This window comes from Lipotes vexillifer, unplaced genomic scaffold (genome assembly GCF_000442215.2).
Source record: "Lipotes vexillifer unplaced genomic scaffold, Lipotes_vexillifer_v1.1 C27584342, whole genome shotgun sequence".
NCBI classification, from domain to species: Eukaryota; Metazoa; Chordata; class Mammalia; order Artiodactyla; family Lipotidae; genus Lipotes; species Lipotes vexillifer.
Genome location: NW_006771223.1, coordinates 1 through 10,347, shown reverse-complemented (window position 1 = coordinate 10,347; position 10,347 = coordinate 1). Strand labels below are relative to the sequence as shown.

Here is a 10,347-nt window from a genome sequence, read left to right as displayed (position 1 = left end):
CCGGGAAGATCCCACATGCCGCAGAGCGGCTGGGCCCGTGAGCCATGGCCGCTGGGCCCGTGAGCCATGGCCGCTGAGCCTGCGCTTCCGGAGCCTGTGCTCCGCAAAGGGAGAGGTCACAACAGTGAAAGGCCCGCGTACCGCAAATAAAAAAAAAAAAAGGAATGGGCTGTCAAGACTAGAAATCTGACTTGTAGAGAAACTTTTTACCACAATATTATGTTATATACCTTTAGAGATGTTACCTATGCAAGAAGTCTGTTTCCTCTTGCCAACAACAATGCTGTACCCCCAAATTTTATGTTGCCAGTTTTGGGTCTCTTATTTAAAACAGACATGTTCATACTTTCTCTTATTTAAAAAATTTTTGCTATCATAGTATTTTAAGATACTTTGCACAGATAGGACTTAACTGATTGTTCCAATGCTATCATCTCCTTGTCATTTGGTTGAGAAGTGGAATAACAGCTATCCTATATGAAATATTTTTCACTTACCACAGTGGTAATATTCTTGCCTTTTGCCAGTTTAACATTTAATCTTTTTTTGTTTTTGCTCATTTGATAATGTAATAAGAAATCTTCTGAGGGAATTCATCTAAAAGAACTCTTTATTTTAACAGGTTACTTTTGATCCAGAAGTATTTTTCAACATATTACTTCCTCCTATCATATTTTATGCGGGATATAGTCTGAAAAGAGTAAGTGCTTTTGTATTTCATATAGTTTGAACAGCCTTAAACTCCATGGGCTTTATCATCTTCAACACCTTCAGAAACAGGCAGTTCCTTCCAGGTTCCCCTCCCTCCTCCCTCTCCTGTCCTTTTGACATGCTGAAGTTTATGCCCATACAAAAATTCTTTCTCTTATTTCCTTGAATGAATAATGCACTTAATATTAGCATAGCACACTAGAATAGAAAACCTTTTCTTTTTTAAATAATTGGTGAGTATTCTAACACAGTGTAACTTTTTTTTTTCTGTCAGAGACATTTCTTTCGAAACCTTGGGTCTATCTTAGCGTATGCTTTTCTTGGAACCGCAATTTCTTGTTTCGTAATTGGGTAAGTACTTGAAGCTTAAAACACTTTTAGCCTTCAAATTATCATTTAAAAATAATACATATTTGACTTCTGCAGTATTGTATTCTCGAATGTGTCCGAGAACTTTTGCAGTAAAATGTATTCACACAGATAAGTTGTTTGAATTTTCCTTAAGGCTAAGGCATTACCATATTTAAATGACATGCAGTAAATTTGGGATTAGTCACAAAGTACTACAGTAGACCCATCTTTCTGTTCTTACTGTATTGTAACTTATTTAACAGTTGATTTTTTTTCTAAAGTAGACATATGTTTATTGAACAGATCAATAATGTATGGCTGTGTAACACTGATGAAAGTAACTGGACAACTTGCGGGAGATTTTTACTTTACAGATTGCCTGCTGTTTGGTGCCATCGTATCAGCAACTGATCCAGGTATGTTTTACATGAGTGTGGAGCTTAAGTACTTAAGTTGTACAGTGGTTTTCCATCAACACACATGTACGTATTTCTTCCTTTGAGGTGTAGAATTCAGGATTAGGTACTCCCCATCTTACTATACTTTCCAACTGTGGAGGAAAAAAACAAAATTAATGCCTCCTTTTGGCTTAAGCACACATTTGTTTCTTTTTACTGTATTTCCTATTACTAGTCCACAATTTGATGATGTTTAAATGAGGGTCAGGTTGGTCTCTATCCCTAGTGACTGGGTATAGAAGATGAACTATATTAGTTAAGATGGGTAATAATTATACATTTCCTTTCAAGCCTCTAGAAAACAGATCCCTAAAAATCTGTTTACATTCAGCTATCTGCATTTAAGAGTAAGAAAAAAAGTTTTAAAATGATTGTTAGAAGGCTGTTGTGCTAGAACAAGTGTGATTTGGGGTCATTGGTGGGCAGGAATATACATTAAAGAATTGTTTTTATAAAATTGGCTTTCGGATTATAAAATAATTTTGATATTAGCATGACTAGAGAATGAATTTAATTGTATTGAGTTAGATGAGTTAAATTGTAGTTTTTCTAATATAGTATTGGTGAGCTTCACAGCTACATTCAGATTAAGAACTTAGAGAATATATAGGCTGAAGAGCAGAGACTGCATTTTTTGAACTAAGGATGCAAGTTTTCTTTTACTGATGCTAGATTTTAGATCCTTGGTAGAGGTTTGTTCTCTTTTACCCTTTGACCTTGTAAGTTAATAATCTTCTTTAAATATCATCCAGCATAGTCAAAGGTTATCTCTGAATTCCTGTGTTGACTCTGATAACACAGGGTGTTATAGAAAGTAGGAAAATATGCTCTTTACTCTATAAGAGATGATTTTAGAAGCTCAGAGGACATTTTAGAGAGGTATTTGTATAGTTTGGCATTTTTAGAACTGAAAAGAAAATCGCCTCCTTAAAGATGGTCAGGGCTGCCTCCTTACTGTTTGTAGCTGTTCCCATTATCAGTATGAAGTTGGGATGGTTTTTGCAGGAAGCCAGTGGTCTCTGTTTTCCTTGTTCTCTTACTAGAAGCAAGGTCCTCGACTTTTCAAAATCTATGAGAAACCTGAGTCAGTTGGACTGGCTACATTACTTAAAACTGGTTTTGTTTTGGTGGGAGTATTGCCTGTATGGCTCAAGCAAAACTGTTCTGCTTATATAAAGCTGGATAGTTATATTTCTTCTGAATTATATAGGTATTTGCCCGTATAATAATTCTATCATTTTGCAATTGTTCACTTGATAGAAGGATGAGCCATAGGTTCTCTTTTTAAAATTCTACAGCATTGCTCCTGCCCTCCTTTTCTCCTTCTCTTGGTTAGCTTTGATATCAGGATATTCCAGATGAAATGCTTTGCAGTAGAAACTATATCTTTTAAAATACAAGCTTCCTGTTTTTTGGTTGGCATTTGAAGAGGCTCTCCCAGCTCTGGTTATAATAATCTTTCATGTCTGCTTGGGTTTACTTAGCAAGCAAGCTGTACGTGACTCAGCAATTAAAGTTATAATGCAACTTCAGTCTCTTCTGATTTTCTAAGAATTCTCATGTAATTGTTTCCTAAGAGAAGGTTTTTTTTTCTTCTCAAGCTGTAATAGCCTGTTGATTGGATTCTTATTAAGTTAAATATAGCAGCTGTAATTCTGGTCATAAATTTTATCCCAACCGAAAACCAAACTTGTGTTTTCATTTCTTACTGTCTTTGCTAAACTGGTGTGCTTGAAATTTGCAAGTCAAATAGAAGTGAGTTGTAAGGCTCCGAGGAAAAAATGAAGTTTGCAGCAGGAAATGCTTTTCATAATAGTTTTCTTCATCAAAGATTAATGATCACCTGGTCTGTAAGAAATTCTGCATGTATTTTTTATGGAAAAGAAATGTACAAGACAAGATTATTAGCATTTGCATGAAGAATGTAGGCCAACTCAGTCCTCCAAGGTTATTTTCAGCTATTTGTAAGAGAGAGAAGGGAGATATTACAGGTACACAGTTATGGAAAAGAAAAATATTGACATAAAATTACTGAATCTTTGATATGGTAAGAGAATGTTTATTAGGATTGAATTCTGAGATGAAGAATGAATTTCTAAATAGCTATTACGATCATCTGTGGAGGGGAAAATGTTATATTTGTAATGTCTTAATATTCCTCTGACTCTTTCTACTTGCTAGTGACTGTTCTTGCCATATTCCACGAGCTTCAAGTTGATGTTGAACTCTATGCACTTCTTTTTGGTGAAAGTGTCCTCAATGATGCTGTTGCCATAGTGCTATCTTCGTAAGTGTTTGTTTTCTTATTATATTGTGTATATTGAACGTTAGGGTTCTAAGAACCAGAAGTCATTTATTGAGTGAAGTGCATTATGAATGGAAACATTTGAAAAACGGAAGCATTTTTTTCCTCTTGAAGAAATATATACTTATAGATAACATGGAAATTGCATGGAAGAAAAGGAAGGGAAAAAATGATATGTACTCCTGACACCTAAAGACAATTACTGTAAACATTCTAGGACATTTAAAAAAATTTTTTTTTTCTATGCATAGTATTTTTACATAGTTGTGATTATAGTGTATGTATAATTTTGTATTCTGTTTTAACATTATAACATGGACGTTTTAGTTTTTCATCAAATTAAATTTTTGGCGTACATATATATTCACATGGTTCAAAAATCACAGCGATATAGAAAGGTATACATTGAAAAGTCACGTTCTTACTCCTGTCCTCATCCACCTGTCCCCATAGCCCCTTACATAGGTAACCATTTTATTAGTTTCTTGTGTATCCTAGTATTTCTTTATTCAAATGTAAGCACACATATGAATAAATATTCTTATTTGCCTCTTATTTCTTATTTTAAAAGTAGCATGCTGTATATGTTCTATACCTACCTGACTTTCTCTCACATAACTATATTCTGGAGATCTTTCTGTATCAAAACAAGGAATTTTCTCATTCTTTGTTTGCAGGCGCATAGTATTCTATGAACTGTACTATAGTTTATTTAATCAGTCTCCTATTGGTGGAATCATAAAGGGTTTTCAATTCTTTGCTATCCCAAATAATGCTGCAGTGATTAACCTTGAACTTAACCTGTTTTATATGTGCACTGGTATATTGGTAGGATAAATTCCCAGAAGTGAGATGAGTGGCTTAAAGGGTAAATACATTTGTAATTTTGTTACATTGCTAAATTGCCTGTCAAAAGTATTATGCTATTTTGCATTTTAACCACCAAATTGTGGGAGTGCCTGTTTCCTCATAGCTTCACCAACAGAGTATTTGTCAGACTTTGGTATCTTTGCCAATTTGATGATTGAGAAATACCTCATAGTCTAATTCATATTTCTCTTATTTAACATAATCATTTCAGAAACTTTTTAATTTTTAGAAGTATTAAATAATACACTTTTTAAAGACAATGAAAATGAGCAATATTTTAATCTAATTGTAGAAATTACTATACATGCTACCAGAAGGTGTTTGCAGGTGAAAGAATGGATCTGAACCTCTGAGGAACTCAGTCCTGCCAACTCACCCCTACTAAGCAAATATCTAACCCTATAGACAGTTGCCTTTACTCCACACCAGAACTTTCTACAAGAGAGAAGTAAAACCCCTTCACCTTTCCTCCTTACTTTTATTTCTCTCCTTAATTTCCACTTCATTGACTATAAAAGAGTAATCAGTAACTGACTCTGGTTTACACAGCTTGATTGCCCCCATTGTCTAACAGCAAAGTGAAAATGATCCTTTCTGAGATGTAACACTAATCCCTTAAATGTTGTTTATGAAGATGTGCAAAAGATCAAATCTTCTTTTGTGAATGTAATGTATATAAATTCTACCCCCTCCACCATATTTATTGCCAGATTTTTTGCAGCTGTCTACAACTAATGTAAATTTAATTTAAGAAATAAAGCCCAAAGGCTAGAACTAATATTGATACTAAATGTATGTACCTTGAAGGATGATAGGTGCAAAGTAAAAGTTTTCTGTTGTTTGAAGGGAGGAAGAAATGGATAGTGTGGTTATAACTTACATGTTATATAAAAAAAATGAAGCTACAAAGATTGTTGACGTTTTCAGCACATAACAACATGTAAGATCACCAGTGCTACCAGACGAAGAGAATAGGGTACAGGCAGTTACTTTTAGCATCAATTCGCCATCCTAGATAATTATTCTGCTACTTAATCATCTTTATTAATACGTGTTCCTTCCTCATTGCCCTAATGGATTAAGAGTCAGAAAAATCTCTTTTCTGGTCCTATCTTAAGCTGATGTGCCCTGTGCCTTAGTTTTTCCATTAATGAAGTAACTTATTTCCTGCAACTTTAAGTACAGTTGAATAGTATTAAAAGAAGAAAACTCATCGGAAAATTTTGAGCTTGGGGGTGTACGTATCAGTGTTGGTGAAGAATAAATGTGTTAGAAGGAGAATGCCCTTTCCATTACACTTCTCACAAAGGGGAAAGGACTTCTTGTCCTTCTGTTGCAACCTTTCTCAAACAGGGTCGTGTGAGAGAATTTAAGCCTTGTATAGAACGATTCAAGTGATTCTTTCCTCAGTTTTCCTAAGGATGGTACATAGCTAGTACTATTCTAGATTCACAGGCGATGAGTTAACTCATTCCATAGTCTGGTGGAACTGTGGTGGAGAAGGACTGTATCTAAAGAGTATCATACCCAGGGAATCGTTAGCTGTGTAAGTATCTTAATAGAAGTGAGCAAATGAGTTCCTGCCCAAAAGATGAAGGGAAACCAGTGATGTTGCTGGCTATGGGAGGTCACTAGCTGGAGTGCTCGGCGTTATGTTTTTCATCATCTTTCATTTGCCTCTAAAAGTACGTTAGATAGAAATAGTCTACCTTGTGTTGACTTCTGTTTGATGATTTTCTAATGTGTATATTCTGTAGAAACAGCCTTTTCCAAAGAGGGGGGCCCCTTTCTGAAGGACTTCTGCTTGGCAATTAACAGGTTAAGACATCTGTTCTTGAAATTTATGTTGGAAGTTGTTTTTGTTTGCTTTTTGACCTGTTAGGTTAGCAGTGACTTTTTTTTTTTGTTAACGTTAATGCTTTTAATCTGGTGAGGGTGGAGTGAAACTGGTTCCCTCATATGTTGCTGTATGAGGTAGAGCTGTGTGTACTGATATAGTGTCATACATATCTAGTTAGAGATGAAGTCTAAGTTGCATAGCATACCTCTGAATGGATATACCATGATTACCCTGGAGACCTAAATTCATACTACTTTAAAATATGTTTTTAGGGTCATTTACATTTTATAGAATATAAGTGTGAGTAAACAAACATGGCTGACAAACTGTTTAACTTTACTGGTTATCAGAGATATACATATTAAATTAGTGGCCATTTTTACCTATTCAGTTAACAAGACAAAAAATTGTTAGTGAAAATAGTTACTGCTGGTAATGGTCTAGTACAGTCGTTCTTAACCGGGGACAGTTTTGCAGCCCCCCGCCCCCCAACCAGGGGATATTTGGCAATGTCTGGGGACATTTTGGTTATCATGAATGGGAGGAGGTTGCTCCTGGCATCTAGTGGGTAGAAGCCAGGGGTGCTGCTAAATATCCTTCAATACACTGGACAGCACCCACCACCCAACAGATGATTATCTGGCCGCAAATATCAATAATGCCAGGATTGAGAAACCCTGGAGTTGTAAAACTATATCACTTGTACATTGTTGTTGACATTGAAATTGGTATTACCTACTCTTTTATATTTTATCTTTTATCATTATGATAATAAAATTAATATTCAAAGTAGTTGAAAATTATTCAAAAGTAGAAAATTCCTGAAATTTCAGCTCTCAGAAATAACCACTATTAAGGTTTTCATCCAGATTGTTTCCATTAGGATATTAGCATATAAATATATATATATAAATATATTAACTTTTAAACAAAAAGAGGCATAGCACTATACATGCTTTTCTGTAACTTGCTTTTTTCACATAGACATTGTACTGTATTAATACCTCCATTATCCCATTGTATGAATGCACTACAAATTTACTTCTCCAACCCCCTGTTGATTAATATTTGGTGTTTTCTAATATCGTACTATTGCGAATAGCACTGCAGTGAACGTGTAAATCTGTGTGAATCCTTGAGAGTATTTCTGTAGGATATTTTTTAGAAGTAGAATTTCTAGGCCAATGGATATGATCACTGAAACATTGAGAGATGTAGTCGTATTTCCCTCCTGAAATGTAATACAGATCTATTTGAAAGCCATTGTTCAACATGTAAAAGGAGCCATAGGTATAGTAATACCCTATTTCTAGGAATGTAGCACAGGAAAATAGTCCAAAATTTGTAGAAAGCACAAATAAGTTCTTTCACACTGTTATTTATAGTAGCACAAATAGTAGAAGCAAAATTTTTAAATGTCCGACAGAGAGGAAATGGTTAAATAAATTAGTATATCCATTTGGATCATTTTTGAAGTCTTAAAAAAACACATTTAGACTAATAATTCTTATGTCATTGTCAGTTGAAGAAGCAGAATTCAAAACCATATGTTCACTATGATTACAAACTAAACATGAAATAGCATGCATGTAACAAAAAGAGGTGAAAGAAGTACAGAAGGAAAATAATAGATCTGTCAGGGTAGTGGAATGATGGGGTGATTTTTTCCCCCTAAACTGTACATTGTATTACTCTCAGGATTTTTTTTAAGTATTCATAAAAATGCTACTGTTGACTGATGTAGAAAAGATGAATTAAGATTTCAATCCAGAGGCCAACATTTGACTGAAAAGGAAGAAAACAAACCTGTCATCTCTTCTCAGCCCACCATGCTTTTCCTGTGTTCTTATACATTTTAATGATTAAAGAATAAAATAATGATTAGTGTGAATCTTGAATTTCCATGAACCAATCCAGGGAAAGCAGTCTCAGGAGGCATGGCATCGATAGTTTGTTCTTGCCAGCATTTTGAAAACTATCGCCAGGGAGGAAGGTTATTGTAGCAATATCCTTTCTTTTCTCCAGCCAGCCGCTATATTTTCATGCTATAATGTAGTCAAATCTCATTTACAGTGGTGGAGCCCTTTATGTGTAGGTAAGATAGCATGACATTAAAGGCCATTTCCTATTCACTGAAATAATATCAAATCTACCAGTTCCAAAATGATCTGGTCACTTTGAAGATTTAAATGCAAATGTTTAAATTTTTCAATTCAGATTGAGTCTCAGAAATTTCTAGATGCCATTACCAGAAATTCATGTTAGAGTCATACTTCAATAAACTAGGTAAAATTAGGAAATTTTAGCTTGGTCTTAGATTTTATTTTGTTTTGTTCTGTTTTTTAGTTTAACCAGGGAGGTATGAAGAGAACTTGGTAAACATGGTATAGCAAAGCCATTTTTTAGCCTTGAACCATAAAAAACATTGCAGTAACCACAGGGAGAATTCATTATATTCTTCGGAATGTGTTTTTTCTGCTTCTTTTCTTCGACATGACTTGCATGATGTCTTTGAGTCTGGATTTATTATAAAAACACTGGCACCTCAATTAACTGAGATGAGAACTGATTTTAGTAATGGTAGGCGCTCTTGCCAGAGACCCACTAGCAAGTGATTTTCTCTGCTGTATTTACTTCCTGGGGCGACTGTTTTAAAAGAAGTATTTTTAGACTAGGTTTGAACTGTGAGTTCAAGATGGAGAGTGTCCCTTCTAATTGCTTGTCTTGGCCTCTTACAGAGTGGCTTTCTTTCAGAAGTTCGAGGTGGAGGATCCAGCTGGGTATGCTAAAAGTACTGTCAAGTGGATTCTAATTCCTTGGCAGGCCTTTCAAGCCCTTTTATCTATAAAAGTCCATTTCAGTGAATGAATAGATAGGAGGCATTGGGCCCATTCTGGTATTCTAAAAGTTGAAAGGGTACTTTAGTCATCTTTTTTTTTCCCACAGGAAAAACAAAATGTGACCGGGTTGAGTATTGAACAATATTCTTTATATTCTTATGCCTCTGTTGGAAATACGGGGGATTTTTCATTAGTTTGTTCATATTAGTACATTAGGGCTTTCAGGCACTCAGTACCAGTAAGTCATAAACAGAGTCACAAAAGAATAGTACTGCACAGTATCTTGAGGCTGGAGGAAAAGGCTTGGTCCAACCTTATTTTGGCAATTCAAATCCAAAGTTTTTGGTTTTTACGCCCTCTGATTTCATCTTCAAGCTCTACACGAGGTAATTTTTTAAAATTTATTTTACTCTTTTTTTAGATAATGTTTTAAAAGTAAAAGTTGCCTCTAGAAGTAAGAACCACCTCTCTTTTGTAGCTCAATAGTAGCATACCAGCCAGCCGGAGACAACAGCCACACCTTTGATGTCACAGCCATGTTTAAGTCTATCGGGATTTTCCTTGGAATCTTCAGTGGCTCTTTCGCAATGGGTGCTGCTACTGGAGTGGTGACAGCTTTAATATCCTTTTATTCTATTTATCTTTTCTTGTTAACCTCACAGAGTCATTGAATACTGTGTTCCATGGTCTCCACTAGTTCCATAATTGACATCGTGTTATAATTATGAACCTTATAAGCAAGTACTTGGTTTGAAAACATTAGGCAATCATCTTTACCAATAAATAAATAAAAGAATTTCATTGTTTTGTGTAGGACTTCATGCCCTCAAACACTCACTACAGAATTCTAATTGGACACAGTGACCCTTTGGGGGTGAACTTTTGTGTTTTTTTTTAAGATCCATCCACTTTATTTTTTTATTTTTTAACATCTTTATTGGAGTATAATTGCTTTACAATGGTGTGTTAGTT

At 34.9% G+C, this 10,347-nt stretch overlaps 1 protein-coding gene across 1 annotated transcript; it reads left to right on the top strand.

Annotated features, from left to right (window-relative positions):
* Nucleotides 1-622: 622 nt before the first annotated feature.
* LOC103083801 (sodium/hydrogen exchanger 6-like) lies at nt 623-10,046 on the top strand (the record flags this gene model as incomplete). The annotated part of the gene is made up of 5 exons (XM_007446574.1): nt 623-700; nt 986-1,062; nt 1,366-1,478; nt 3,702-3,807; nt 9,854-10,046. Coding segments are annotated over 5 exons (567 nt in total), but the record flags the coding sequence as incomplete, so codon positions are not given.
* Between the last annotated feature and the right edge of the window lie 301 nt (nt 10,047-10,347).